Below are 15113 nucleotides of genomic sequence, written 5' to 3'. Positions count from 1 at the left end.
CGCTGCGCCAGCGTGTCTGGCGCCATCCAGCCCGCTCCTCCGCCATCGAGCAGGTCCATGACCCTGGTCACCTCACCAGCCACAGCCCTCTTGTCCGACCGCCACCTAAAACCTCGGTCGTGGAGGTAAGGATTCCCGAGCAGCGGCTCCTGCAGGACAGCCGCCACTCCAGCTGGTGGAGAGCTGCACTTGGTGGAGACTTTGTTCCAGACCCTGATGAGTTCCTTGTAAAAGACAGACAGATCCTGGAAGGTGGTCCTGACGCCCCCCGAGCTCACAAACAGGAGCTGCGTGTCGTAGTTGAGGCCGTGCTGCTGGCGGAAGAAATACGTCGCCAGAGCACGCCACCTAGGAGGGGGCTCGACGTAAAGGTATCTCTGCAGGGTCTGAAGACGGAAAGTCGCAAGCTGGGTGCTGACGCACACCAACGACTGACCGCCCTCCCCAAGCCCTCCACCAGCTTCTTCTGTATCTTGGTGACAAACGCAGGGGGAGGGGTCAAAGTGACCAGCCGGTACCACAGCATGGCGGCCACCAGCTGGTTTATGAACAGTGCTCGACCCCTGTAGGACAGCACTCGGAGCAGTCCTGTCCAGCGCCCTAGGCGAGCGGCGACCTTGGCCTCCAGCTCTTGCCAGTTCGCCGGCCAGGCTTCCTCGTCGGGGCTAAGGTAGACTCCCAGATAGAGGAGATGGGTCGTGCTCCAGGCAAAAGGCCTGAGCTCCTCTGGCAGGGAGTCCACCCACCACTGACCCACCAGGAGTCCGGAACATTTCTCCCAGTTGATCCTGGCGGAGGATGCGGCCGAGTAAATCTGGCACCCACACATCCTCCGCAGGTCAGCGGGATCCTCTACCGCGAGGAGCACGTCATCGGCGTAAGCCGAGAGGACGACCTCCACGCCCGGCCCTTGCAGAGCCAGTCCCATCAACCTCGTCCGCAGGAGGCGCAGGAAAGACTCCACGCAGATGGCATATAACTGGCCGGACATGGGGCATCCCTGGCGCACCCCTCTCCCAAAGCGAAGGGGCGCCGTCAAGGACCCGTTAACCTTTATCAGACACTCCGCGACGGCGTACAAAAGTCGGATCCGGGCGACGAAATGCGTCCCGAACCCGAAAGCGCGCAGAGTTCCGAGCAGATAGTCATGAACCACCCTGTCGAACGCCTTCTCTTGGTTGAGAGATAGGAAGGCGACTGACAGACCAGCCTCCTGGGAATGATGGATGAGGTCCCGGACCAGATGTATGTTATCGTTTATTGTCCGGCTCGGGACCGTGTACGACTGGTCGGGGTGGATCATGTGGTCCAGCACGGCGCCAAAGCGAGCAGACATCGCCCTGGCGAAGATTTTGTAGTCCGTGCTGAGGAGGGAGACCGGGCGGCAGTTCTTAAGGAGGCGGAGATCGCCCTTCTTAGGCAGCAGGACGATGACTGCCCTGCGCCAAGAGAGGGGCATCTCCCCGGTCGTCAGACTTTCCCCCAGGACCCGCGCTTAGTCGCCCCCCAGGACGTCCCAGAACGCCCTGTGGCACTCCACGGTCAGCCCGTCCAGCCCCGGGGATTTTCCCCTCGAGAGCCGGTCGAGGGCGCCGGTCAGCTCCGCCAGGCTTAGCGGAGCTTCCAGATTTTCGGTGCCCTGCAGGCCTACCTTCGGCAGGTCCTCCCACAAAACTCTACGCGTTTCCTCGCTGGACGGCTCCGGAGAGAACAGAGCCCCGTAATATTCACGGGCCCTGTTGTTGACGCCCTCTGGATCTGAGACGAGACAGCCGTCGTCGGCCAGCAGCGTCAAGAGCTGCTTATGGACACTCTGTCTTTTTTCCAGCGAGTAGAAGAAGGGGGAGCCGCGGTCCAGATCCCGCAGGAACCGGATCCGCGACCTCACGAACGCGCCTCGGGACCCGACGAGCTGCAGGTCCTTCAGCGCGGCCTTCTTTGCTTCATACACCGTCCACAGGTCCGGATCCTCGACGACTTGACCGAGACGGGATTCCAGGTCGAGCACCTCTTTTTCTAGGCGCCCGACCCTGGCCGCCCGCCTCTTGGTCGACCCCCTCGCGTACTCTTGACAGAAGACGCGGACGTGAGCCTTGCCCACGTCCCACCATAGCCTCAAGGAGGGGAAGCCCCTCTGCTTCCTTCTCCAGTCGGCCCAGAAATGACGGAACGAGTCCTGGAACCGCACGTCCTCCAGCAGCTGGTTGTTAAAATGCCAGTACGCGGACCCCGTCCTCGCGCGGAGCGAAGCGAGCTCCACCCACACCAGGTGGTGGTCCGAACACGGCACCGGCCGCATGGAGGCCGCCGGGACGCAGGAAACGTACGCCCGAGACACGTAAAGGCGGTCGACTCTGGACCTTCCTACTCCAGGCCTCACCCAAGTAAAGGCGCTGGAGTCGGGGTGGAGATTTCGCCAGACGTCCCTCAACTTCTCGATCGCCGTCATGCTCTGCGGGGCACCGGAGCGGTCCCTCGCCTCGAGGGTGCAGTTAAAATCCCCCCCGAGGACAATGCAGTCGCCGACGTCGACGGAGCCAAGAAGAGCGGACACTTCTTCGAAGAAGCGCGCTTGCTGCGGGCCGGGCTGAGGGGCGTACACGTTCACGAGATGGAGCGGCACGTCCCCCAGGCGAACCGTGATGTGCAGCAAGCGGCCTGGCACGGGCTCCTCGACCCCCAAGATCTCCGGCTGAAAATGCGGGGCCAACAAGATGGCCACCCCACTAGAAGTGGCGGTGAGGTGGCTCATGCGGACCTCTCCTTGCCATTCCAGGAGCCACGTGGCTTCGTCTCCCGGAACGGTGTGGGTTTCTTGCAGGAAGCACACCGCATATTTCCCCTCCCGCAGGAGCGAAAAATTGTTAAATCTACGGCGTGCCTCTCTGCATGACAAAAGCATAGTGAAACCTCTACCTAACTTATTGTGGGGGGGGAGTGGAGTCGTTTGTTGACCTCCACTCCTTCAGCAGCCCAGCGACGAACCCTTTGAGCCGCCGCAGCTCAAGGCCTTGCGCCTTTGATAAGGGCCCGCCCGCGGCCATGGTTTTAGCGGCGGCGCGGACCGACGCGATGAGCAGCCCCGGCTCGGACCATCTTTCCAGGGCCAGATGGGTTCGGTTGCGGCGACCCTGCCTCTGGACCAAAAAATCCCAGAGTTCCTTTGCAGGAATGAGGAGGGTCTCAGCGGCGGACGCGAGCAGATCCACCGCCTCACTGGCGATGGACTCGAGATCTTCTCCCTCGTCCCACACCGAGTCCCCGTCCCCCTCCGGGAGGTCGCCGCCAGCAGTCGGCCCGTCGACCGCACGAGGTACGGCAAACGGCCCGGCTGCTCCATCCGGCCCTGGCTCCGCCCCGATCCCACCCCCAGGATCGTCGACAGAGGAGTCCCCACTGGGCTCTTTTAAAATTGGTGCTGGGTCGGGAAGCAACAGCGGAAGGGGTTCCCCCTCCGCCCCAGGAACCGGGGAACTCGGAAAGACCTGGTTTAGGAAATCCCCAGGTCTACCCAGTCCCCCAGCTCCAAAGTAGGGGGCGAGGGTTGGTGTTCTTCCCCCTCCCCGCCGCCACCCCCCGGCCCAGCATGTGGATGTATATTAAAAAAATTTTAAATTTTCATTTTCTGCCGAGTCAAGCAAATCTCGGGGGAAGTTGGATATTGGCTGGGCGGGCTCAGGTTCGGCCTTTTCGGCCCCGCCCGCCTCAGTCCCCGGGACGCTCGACCCGGCGGCTACGCATTCCTCCGCTGGCCCCATGCCCCCCGCGACAGGCAGATCTTCCCCGCCAACCCCGGGAGGCAGAGGCTGGGCAGCCTCGACTGCCCCACCCTCCCCGGAGACAGATTCCTCTTGCCTACGGCGCAGTTTGGGGGCGCTGGTGGTGGACGCGGGACACGCGGCGGGCACTGACTCCTCCGCGGAGGGATGTTCCCCCTCCGCCTCATTGGAGTGGCGCCTCATTTTGTTCCTGGGGGTGCGCGGATGCAGACCTCCATGTCTGCCGAGGCCTCCCGCTCCACCACCCCCTTTTTCTTATCTTGCCCGCGCCCGAGCCCCTCTGCGGTAGTTTCTGTGGTAGCCCCTCGGTGGTTTGGCGGCCTTGGAGGCAGGGCAGTTCTTGCGAACATGCCCCACCTCCCTACAGGCATGGCACCGCACGCCGTCCGACGTCCAGAAGACGCGGTAGGCAGTCCCCTCGTGCACCACATTAAAACTACCCTCTGTCGTCTCCTCCCGCGCCAGCCGGACAAAGAGCTGGCGGCGGAAGGAGAACACGTGGCGCAGGCTGCTCTCCCTGAGGCCGAGCGGTATGGGGTTGATCCCCGACCTTACCTCCCCCAGTTGGTGTAGGTGAGGGAGGAGGTACTCAGCGGGAACAAAGGGCGGGACGTTTGAAAGGATGACCCTCTGCGCGGTGGCCTCGAGAGGGTCCACCGGAAGGAACGTCCCGCCCACCGTGAGCCCCTTTTCAAGGGCCAGGGACACCGCCCGCTCCGACCCCAGGAAGAATACAGCCTTCCCAGACATCTTGGAGGATGCGACAATGGCCAAGGGGCCGACTACCCCAGCCATCACCCGCACGCACTCCTCAATGCTTATTGTGGGGTGAGTGTAGCTCTCGACCCCGTGTTTCTTTGTTATTAGTCTGAAAAGTGGCAGGGCAGCAGGAGGCGCAGGAGCCACAATGGATGTGGACGCCACCTGCGCATATGTCTTTGCTGGCCCTGCCACCGGCGTGGATGGGGTCGCCATCACGGGGTCCCTTTAAGGGCTACACACACCCCAAAGTCATAGGCCTTAATGTTCTTAAATTGGCCTCGTTTAAAGTGTATGAGCAGAGGAGCTCTCAATAAAGCACACCTCTCCCCTAGTTGACAATTGGGGAGGGGCCTTGCTCCCTCTGCTCAGTTGTCTTAATTTTTTTTTTTCCAATTAGGAGGAAAGGAGCTCTCAGAGAGAGAAGGGAGAGACAGAGAGAGAGAGAAAGAGATAGGGGGCTGGGAAAGAGGGAAGCTGCGAGGGCAGGTCTCCCCTCACAGCGATGGGTGGGTGTTTCTTGGGGTGCACTCCCCAGATGGCAAAAAAAACAGTCTTTGTAGATGGTCTTCGGGTGGGGGAAGAAGATGTCTTCACCTGGGGCAGCTGGAGCTACCCAGGCACACACTCCCAACGATGTTAAATTGGGTGATTAATCAGTCTTCAGCCAGGTAGCTCCAGCTATCCCAGGCTAGGCAATGGGGGAGGGGTGCTTCAGTCGTGTGTGGGGCCGAGCTGTAAGCAAGACCCCCACACACACTTCCGCACACACACAGCCCCCCCGTGATGTTCCGGCCCTCGAAATGGTCTTCTTTCCTCCCCCCACCGATATAACAAAGTCTTTAGGTGAATGCACCAAAATACACCCACCTTTTGATGATGAAGTCTTTCCCTCCTTCCACACTCGATAGTTGTTGTTCTTTTTCCCCCTCTCTCCAACTCTCTGTCGAAGTATTAAAGGTTGTTGAATTTTCTGCTCTCCTCCTCTCCCTCTGGATGAATTGGAATTGTAGTAAGCCCCTTCCTCCTCTTCCTGGGCTGTTTCACAGGTCTCACAAAGGGCTTCCAGACAGGAGCAACAGCAGCAAGCTCCTTCTCTCACTGCTCCATGCTCCAAATGATCAGGCCACGCCTCCAAAGCTCCACCATTGGTCCACAGAACTCTTTTTGGGAGGAAACTAAAACATTAAATCTCGGGGGCACACCAAACATTTCCAAGGCCCTATTTTTTGTGTTTTTTGGGGTTTTTTTTTGTGTTTTTGTTTTTTTTTAAGTTTTTTTTTGGGCACTAAAATCATATTTTTTTTTCTCCAAGTGCCCAAGGGGAGGGGGACACTAAAAACACCAGCAATTAAAACAAATTAAACTTTAAAACATAAAATCAAATTAAAATTTGGTTGCCGGGGGTTATCATGTACTCCAGTCCCTCCGGTGCCCACCTCTCGCGGAAGGCCGCGAGCGTACCGGTGGACACCGCGTGCTCCATCTCCAAGGACACCCTGGACCGGATGTACGCGCGGAAGAGAGGCAGGCAGTCAGGTTGAACGACCCGCTCGACCGCCCGCTGCCTGGACCGGCTGATGGCACCCTTGGCCGTGTCCAGGAGCAGTCCTACGAGGAGGCCCTCGGACCTACCCGCTCCCCTCCGCACAGGGTGCCCAAAGATCAGGAGTGTGGGACTGAAGTGCAGCCAGAATTTCAGGAGCAGCACCTTTAAATTATAAAACAGGGGCTGCAACCTCGTGCATTCAATAAAAACATGGAACACATACTCTTCCAGACCGCAGAAATTGCAGGCGGCCTGGGAGCCCGTGAACCGGCTTAAAAATTTATTGCACGGCACTGCTCCGTGCACCACCCTCCAGGCCAAGTCCCCAATAAATAGTGGGAGGACTCCCGCGTAGAGTGCCCTCCATCGGGGGACCCCCGCCTCCTCCGGACGGCAAGATGGTACGCCATGGCGTGTCCGGACGGCAGGCGAGGATGGCAAAGTTGAGAGTGTGCAGGAGCAGCCCGTACAGGAAACGCCTCCGCGCGGAACTGAAAGGCACGGAGGGGATTTCCTCGAGGCGGCTCAAGTTGTGAGGCGCCGGCCCCCGAGGGAGGTTCTGGGGTTTGGCGCCGATGTGGAATTCCGTCCAGACGGGGGTCAGTTCGGACGGGATTTCCCCACGTGCTTGAGCCTCCTCGACACACCTAACGGAGTCTGGGCCCAGAGCTGTTTTTAGCAACTCGATGGCATCGGCCGCGCGGCGGACGTTGGCAGAATTTAGGCGCCGCGCCAGCGTGTCTGGCGCCATCCAGCCCGCTCCTCCGCCATCGAGCAGGTCCCTGACGCTGGTCACCTCTCGTCCGACCGCCACCTAAAACCTCGGTCGTGGAGGGACGGATTCCCGAGCAGCGGCTGCTGCAGGACAGCCGCCACTCCAGCCGGTGGAGAGCTGCGCTTGGTGGAGACTTTGTTCCAGATCCTGATGAGTTCCTTGTAAAAGACAGCAGCTCCTGGAAGGTGGTCCTGATGCCCCCAAGCTCACAAACAGGAGCTACGTGTTGTAGTTGAGGCCGTGCTGCTGGCGGAAGAAATACGTCGCCAGAGCACGCCACCTGGGAGGGGGCTCGACGTAAAGGTTTCTCTGCAGGGTCTGAAGATGGAAAGTCGCGAGCTGGGTGCTGACGCACACCAACGACTGACCGCCCTCCCCAAGCGGGAGACTCAAGACCGCGGCAGAGACCCAGTGCTTCCTGTTGTTCCAGAAGAAGTCCACCAGCTTCTTCTGTATCTTGGTGACAAACGCAGGGGGAGGGGTCAAAGTGACCAGCCGGTACCACAACATGGCGGCCACCAGCTGGTTTATGACTAGCGCTCGACCCCTGTAGGACAGCACTCGGAGCAGTCCTGTCCAGCGCCCTAGGTGAGCGGCGACCTTGGCCTCCAGCTCTTGCCAGTTCGCCGGCCAGGCTTCCTCTTCGGGGCTAAGGTAGACTCCCAGATAAAGGAGATGGGTCGTGCTCCAGGCAAAAGGCCTGCGCTCCTCTGGCAGGGAGTCCACCCGCCACTGACCCACCAGGAGTCCGGAACATTTCTCCCAGTTGATCCTGGCAGAGGATGCGGCCGAGTAAATCTCCTGGCACTCACGCATCCTCCGCAGGTCAGCGGGATCCTCTACCGCGAGGAGCAAGTCATCGGCGTAAGCCGAGAGGACGACCTCCACGCCCGGCCCTTGCAGAGCCAGTCCCGTCAACCTCGTCCACAGGAGGCGCAGGAAAGGCTCCACGCAGATGGCATATAACTGGCCGGACATGGGGCATCCCTGGCGCACCCCTCTCCTAAAGCGAAGGGGCGCCGTCAAGGACCCGTTAACCTTAATCAGACACTCCGCGGCGGCGTACAAAAGTCGGATCCGAGCGACAAAATGCGTCCCGATCCCGAAAGCGCGCAGAGTTCCGAGCAGATAGTCGTGATCCACCCTGTCGAACGCCTTCTCTTGGTCGAGAGATAGGAAGGCGACCGACAGACCAGACTCCTGGGAATGATGGATGAGGTCCCGGACCAGATGGATGTTATCGTGGATTGTCCGGCTCGGGACCGTGTACGACTGGTCGGGGTGGATCATGTGGTCCAGCACGGCACCAAGGCAAGCAGACATCGCCCTGGCGAAGATTTTGTCGTCCGTGCTGAGGAGGGAGACCAGGCGCCAGTTCTTAAGGAGGCGGAGATCGCCCTTCTTAGGCAGCAGGACGATGACTGCCCTGCGCCAAGAGAGGGGCATCTCCCCGGTCGCCAGACTTTCCCCCAGGACCCGCGCATAGTCGCCCCCCAGGACGTTCCAGACCGCCCTGTGGAACTCCACGGTCAGCCCGTCCAGCCCCGGGGCTTTTCCCCTCGAGAGTCGGTCGAGGGCACCGGTCAGCTCCGCCAGGCGTAGCGGAGCTTCCAGATTTTCGGCAGGTCCTCCCACAAAACTCTACGCGCTTCCTCGCTGGACGGCTCGAGGGGAACAGAGCCGCGTAATATTCACGGGCCCTGTTGTTGACGCCCTCCGGATCTGAGACGAGACAGCCGTCGTCGGCCAGCAGCGTCAAGAGCTGCTTACGGACACTCTGTCTTTTTTCCAGCGAGTAGAAGAAGGGGGAGCCGCGGTTCAGATCCCGCAGGAACCGGATCCGCGACCTCACAAACGCGCCTCGGGACCCGACGAGCTGCAGGTCCTTCAGCGTGGCCTTCTTCGCTTCGTACACCATCCACAGGGCCGGGTCCTCAACGACTTGTCCGAGACGGGACTCAAGGTCGAGCACCTCTTTTTCTAGGCGCCCGACCCTGGCCGCCCGCCTCTTGGTCGACTCCCTCACATACTCTTGACAGAAGACGCGGACGTGAGCCTTGCCCACGTCCCACCATAGCCTCAAGGAGGGGAAGCCCCTCTGCTTCCTTCTCCAGTCGGCCCAGAATCGACGGAACGAGTCCTGGAACCGCACGTCCTCCAGCAGCTGGTTGTTAAAATGCCAGTACGCGGACCCCGTCCTCGCGCGGAGCGAAGCGAGCTCCGCCCACACCAGGTGGTGGTCCGAACACGGCACCGGCCGCATGGAGGCCGCCGGGGCGCAGGAAACGTACGCCCGAGACACGTAAAGGCGGTCGACTCTGGACCATCCTACTCCAGGCCTCACCCAAGTAAAGGCGCTGGAGTCGGGATGGAGATTTCGCCAGACGTCCACCAAGTCGAAGGACCCGACCAGGTCCCTCAACTTCTCCATCACCGTCATGCTCTGCGGGGCACCGGAGCGGTCCCTCGCCTCAAGGGTGCAGTTAAAATCCCCCCCGAGGACAATGCAGTCGCCGACGTCGACGGAGCCAAGAAGAGCGGACACTTCTTCGAAGAAACGCGTTTGCTGCGGGCCGGGCTGAGGGGCGTACACGTTCACGAGATGGAGCGGCACGTCCCCCAGGTGAACCGTGACATGCAGCAAGCGGCCTGGCATGGGCTCCTCGACCCCCAAGATCTCCGGCTGAAAATGCGGGGCCAACAAGAAGTGGTAGTGAGGTGACTCATGCGGACCTCTCCTCTCCATTCCAGGAGCCACGTAGCTTCGTCTCCCGGAACGGTGTGGGTTTCTTGCAGGAAGCACACCGCATATTTCCCCTCCCGCAGGAGCGAAAAATTGTTAAATCTACGGCGTGCCTCTCTGCCGCCGTTGATGTTGTGGCTGGCTATGGTTATCTTCATGACAAAAGCATAGTGCAACCTCTACCTAACCTATTGTTGGGGGGGCGGGGAGTGGAGTCGTTGTTGACCTCCACTCCTTCAGCAGCCCAGCAAGGAACCTTTTGAGCTGGCGCAGCTCAAGGCCTTGCGCCTTTGACAAGGGCCCGCCCGCGGCCATGGTTTTAGCGGCGGCGCGGACCGACGCGATGAGCAGCCCCGGCTCGGACCATCTTTCCAGGGCCAGATGGGCTAGGTTGCGGCGACCCTGGCTCTGAACCAAAAAATCCCAGAGTTCCTTTGCAGGAATGAGGGGGGACTCAGCGGCGGGCACGAGGAGATCCACCGCCTCACTGGCGATGGACTCGAGATCTTCTCCCTCGTCCCCCACCGAGTCCCCGTCCTCCTCCGGGAGGTCGCCGCCAGCAGCCGGCCCGTCGACCGCACGAGGTACGGCAAATGGCCCGGCCGCTCTATCCGGCCCTGGCTCCGCCCCAATCCCACCCCCAGGATCGTCGGCAGAGGAGTCCCCACTGGGCTCTTTTAAAAGCGGTGCTGGGTCGGGAAGCAACAGTGGAAGGGGTTCCTCCTCCGCCCCAGTAACTGGGGAACACGGAGAGACTTGGTTTTGGAAATTCTTCAGGTCTACCCAGTCCCCCAGCTCCAAAGCAGGGGGCGAGGGTTGGTGTTCTTCCCCCTCCCTGCCGTCACCCCCCGGCCCAGAGTGTGGATGTATATTAAAATGTTTTAAATTTTCATTTTCTGCCGAGTCAAGCAAATCTCGGGGGAAGTTGGATATTGGCTGGGCGGGCTCAGGTTCGGCCTTTTCGGCCCCGCCCGCCTCAGTCCCCGGGACGCTCGACCAGGCGGCAACGCATTCCTCCGCTGGCCCCATGCCCCCCACGACAGGCAGATCTTCCCCGCCAACCCCGGGAGGCAGAGGCTGAGCAGCCTCGACTGCCCCTCCCTCCCCGGAGACAGATTCCTCCTGCCTACGGCGCAGTTTGGGGGCGCTGGTGGTGGACGCGGGACACGCGGCGGGCACCGACTCCTCCGTGGAGGGATGTTGTTCCCCCTCCGCCTCATTGGAGCGGCGCCTCCTTTTGTTCCTGGGGGTGCGCGGAGGCAGGGAGACCTCCATGTCTGCCGAGGCCTCCCGCTCCACTCCCCCCTTTTTCTTATCTTGCCCGCGCCCGAGCCCCTCTGCGGTATTGGTCAAGGGCTCGGGCACGGACTCAGGGCACCCCGCGCTCGCCAGTGGCGGGGTTGGGCTGAGCGCGGCGATCAAACTGTCTGGCGCACTGAGGGGACCCGCCTCGAGATGTTTCGCCTTCCTCCGCGCCTTCTTTCCAATCGGACGCTCTCCCTCCCCCCCGCCGGAGGCCGTGAAAACAAAGGCCCCCGACGATGCCCGCGCACCCACAGCTCCCGGCACGCGGACGCTACTAGGGGGAGGGGTGGCGGCGGCGCCAGCTTTGGCCGCCCTCGGTGGCTTGGCGGCCTTGGAGGCGGGGCAGTTCTTACGACCATGCCCCACCTCCCTACAGGCATGGCACCGCACGCCGTCCGACGTCCAGAAGACGTGGTAGGCAGTCCCCTCGTGCACCACATTAAAAGACCCCTCCGTCGTCTCCTCCCGCGCCAGCCGGACAAAGAGCTGGCGGCGGAAGGAGAACACGTGGCGCAGGCTGCTCTCCCTGAGGCCGAGCGGTATGGGGTTGATCCCCGACCTTACCTCCCCCAGTTGGTGTAGGTGAGGGAGGAGGAGCTCAGCGGGAACAAAGGGTGGGAAGTTCGATATGATGACCCTCTGCGCGGTGGCCTCGAGAGGGTCCACCGGCAGGAACGTCCCGCCCACCGTGAGCCCCTTTTCAAGGGCCAGGGACACCGCCCGCTCCGACCCCAGGAAGAATACAGCCTTCCCAGACATCTTGGAGGCTGCGACAATGGCCGAGGGGCCGACTACCCCAGCCATCGCCCGCACGCACTCCTCGATGCTCATTGTGGGGTGAGTGTAGCTCTTGACCCCGTGTTTTTTTGTTATCAGTCTGAAAGGTGGCAGGGCAGCAGGAGGCGCCGTGGATGTGGACACCGCCTGCGCATAAGTCTTAGCTGGCCCTGCCACCGGCGTGGATGGGGTCGCCATCACGGGGTACCTTTTAGGGCTACACCCACCCCAAAGTCACAGGCCTGAATGTTCTTAAGTTGGCCTCGTTTAAGTGTATGAGCAGAGGAGCTCTCAATGAGGCACACCTCTCCCCTAGTTGACAATTGGGGAGCGGCCTTGCTCCCTCTGCTCAGTTGTCTTAATTGTTTTTTCAATTAGGAGGAAAGGGCCTCTCAGAGAGAGAGGGGAGAGACAGAGAGAGAGAGAAAGAGATAGGGGGGTGGGAAAGAGGGAAGCTGCGAGGGCAGGTCTCCCCTCACAGCGATGGGTGGGTGTTTCTTCGGGTGCACCCCCCAGATGGCAAAAAAACAGTCTTTGTAGATGGTCTTCGGGTGGGGGGAGAAGATGTCTTCACCTGGGGTAGCTGGAGCCACCCAGGCACACACTCCCAACGATGTTAAATTGGGTGATTAATCAGTCTTCAGCCAGGTAGCTCCAGCTATCCCAGGCTAGGCAATGGGGGAGGGGAGCTTCGGTGGTGTGTGGGGCCTAGTTATTTAGCAAGACCCCCACACACTTCCACACACACACACCCGCCGCGATGTTCCGGCCCTCAAAATGGTCTTCTTTCCTCCCCCCACCGATACAACAAAGTCTTTAGGGGAATGCACCAAAACACACCCACCTTTGGTTGATGAAGTTTCTCCCTCCTTCCACACTGGATAGTTGTTATTCGTTTTCCCTCTCTCTCCAACTCTCTTCAGCAGTATTAAAGGTTGTTGAATTTTCTGCTCTCCTCCTCTCCCTCTGGATGGATTGGAATGTAGAAAGCCCCTTCCTCCTCTTCCTGGGCTGTTTCACAGGGCTCACAAAGGCTTTCCAGGCAGGAGCAACAACAGGTAGCTCCTTCTCTCACTGCTCCAGGCTCCAAGTGAATAGGCCACGCCTCCAAAGCTCCACCATTGGTCCACAGATCCCCTGAAAGTAGCAGGTCAGGTGGATAAGGTGGTTAAGAAGGCATATGGAATGCTTGCCTTTATTGGCCAAGGCATAGAATATAAGAGCAGGGAGGTTCTGCTTAAATGGTACAATACTTTGGTTAGGCCACAGCTGGAGTACTGCGTGCAGTTTTGGTCGCCGTATTATAGGAAGGACATGATTGCACTAGAGAGGGTGCAGAGGAAATTTACTAGGTTGCTGCCTGGAATGGAGAAACTTAGTTATGATGACAGATTGGTTAGGCTGGGTTTGTTCTCAGTGGAACAGAGGAGGTTGAGAGGAGACCTCATTGAGATGTACAAAATATTGAAGGGCCTGGACATAGTGGATAGTAAGGGTCTATTTCCATTGGTGGAGGGGTCTATTATGAGAGCGCATAGTTTTAAGGTGGTTGGTGAAAGATTTTGAGGGGGGCTTCTTTACGCAGAGAGTTGTGGGGATCTGGAACTCGCTGCCTGGAAGAGTGGTGGATGCAGAAACCCTCACCACTTTTAAGAAATGGTTGGATGGGCACTTAAAGTGCAGTAACCTGCAGGGTTACGGACCTAGAGCTGGTAATTGGGATTAGACTGCATGACCTTTTGTTGGATGGTGAAGATATAATGGTAAGTACTGCAGGGAATAGAATACGGCCAGGGTGATCTGGACTAGTTTCGATCGCCTGGATGGGTCGGAGAGGAATTTTCCCAAATTTTTTCTCCCTAAATTGGCCTGGGTTTTTATCTGGTTTTTGCCTCTCCTGGAGATCACATGGCTCCGGTTGGGGTGGAGTGTAGAATGTTTCAGTGTAAGGGGTGTCGCAGTTATTCATTGTTCATAGGTTTATATGTAACCTTCAGGGCTGCTGTCCGAGGACCGTGTGGCTCTTTGTCAGCTGGCGCGGACATGATGGGCCGAAATGGCCTCCTTCTGCGCTGTAACTTTCCATGTTTCTATGTTTCTAATTACCTTCAGACACACACAGGACACTGGCTAGTCAAACTGGGCAAAAATGACTGCCAGAACTGAGAGAATTCGGAAAATAAAACTCTCAGAACAATTTCCAGACAGATGGGGTGAGGCTCCACATTTCTAATGATCCTTTGTTGGCCTCCCAGGCTGGGAGTCATGTGAGGGCCTTAAACTATCTCAGTGCCAGGTCACTTGCACCGTTATTCTTAGGTCTAAATGGCTGCAGCGCAAATTAGGGCCCAATTCCAGCAAATTGACACTCAGTGGGGGACTGAGCGATGAGAACAAAGTTTTATCGACATAGGCGGGCGAGTGTCCCAGTAAATGATGGCATAACTCACTCCATTATTGCCTGGAACTTTTACATATCAATTATAGCGCAAACTGTTAATGTGTCATTTCTATGATACAAGTAATCAGCAAATTCAGGCTGAATGTTCAGCGGAGAGAGCAGACAAGGTGCATTGACAGAGAAAGCTGTCAGGGGCACCGCTCGGCGGCAATCAGATTTTGCTCAGTACATTTTGCGGAGGGGGAGGTCCCAGCGATGCACGCACGGCCACTCACCAGCGGCGGGGTGGAAGTGGGGACCACCAGAAAAACCCCGAGCTGAATATAGCTCGCGGTGGCTATTGGACCAGAAATGGACAACGGCTCGACTCTGCCGCATGGTCGCCATAAACAGGCAGTAACGGGCCTTATTGGGGAGCTGGATTTCGGCTCTGTAAACTATGTTTCTCTCTCCACAGATGCTGCTTGGCCTGCTGAGTATTTACAGCATTTTCTGGTTTTAGACTATCATAAATTAAATGGTTCAATTATGTAGAATTTTCAAATATCTTCAAGGCAGTTTGGGAGTTGTGTCAAACGAATGTGAGCTGCTTTGTGTAAAATACCTTCTCAATATAATTGCAGGTCACACCAAGTGTCTGACAATCTTGTTGAACCACGGGGTGCCGATTGATCACAATGTCAAGCATCTGGGGACACCCCTATATGTAGCCTGTGAAAACCGACAACTGGACTGTGTGAGAAATCTGCTAAGCTCAGGTAAAACTCTTCCTAATTCTTCAACATTTCCTGAGCAAAATATCTATACATGTCATTTCCAAACAGGACCACATTGTCTGTACTGTTCTCTTTGTGAAAGTCCCCTGATAATATATTTTTCTGCCAGATTACATTATAACCTCTCCATGAATCAACTGAGGTGGGGACATCACTGTGATAGTGCTCAGATAATATACGGATAAACTGAAATGAAAGCTGATGGCCTGATGTCGCTAATAGGAACATAGGAGCAGGAGTAGGCCATAC

At 58.4% G+C, this 15113-nt stretch overlaps 1 protein-coding gene across 5 annotated transcripts in view; it reads left to right on the top strand.

The window, feature by feature from the left end:
* Positions 1-15113, top strand: part of LOC139247857 (ankyrin repeat and SOCS box protein 9-like) — a 123010-nt gene that overhangs the window by 73584 nt on the left and 34313 nt on the right. For all 5 annotated transcript variants that reach the window (XR_011590991.1, XR_011590992.1, XM_070871811.1 and 2 more), the window contains exon 6: positions 14712-14846. Coding sequence is in view for 3 of the 5 variants with exons in the window: in XM_070871811.1 (XP_070727912.1) it covers positions 14712-14846 (135 nt within the window). In the remaining 2 variants the exon portion in view is untranslated. The remainder of the gene's footprint in view (positions 1-14711; positions 14847-15113) is intronic.

This window comes from Pristiophorus japonicus, unplaced genomic scaffold (genome assembly GCF_044704955.1).
Source record: "Pristiophorus japonicus isolate sPriJap1 unplaced genomic scaffold, sPriJap1.hap1 HAP1_SCAFFOLD_286, whole genome shotgun sequence".
Lineage (NCBI taxonomy): Eukaryota > Metazoa > Chordata > Chondrichthyes > Pristiophoridae > Pristiophorus > Pristiophorus japonicus.
Note: the sequence above shows the minus strand (reverse complement) of the source record. Positions and strands in the feature narration are given on the sequence as shown.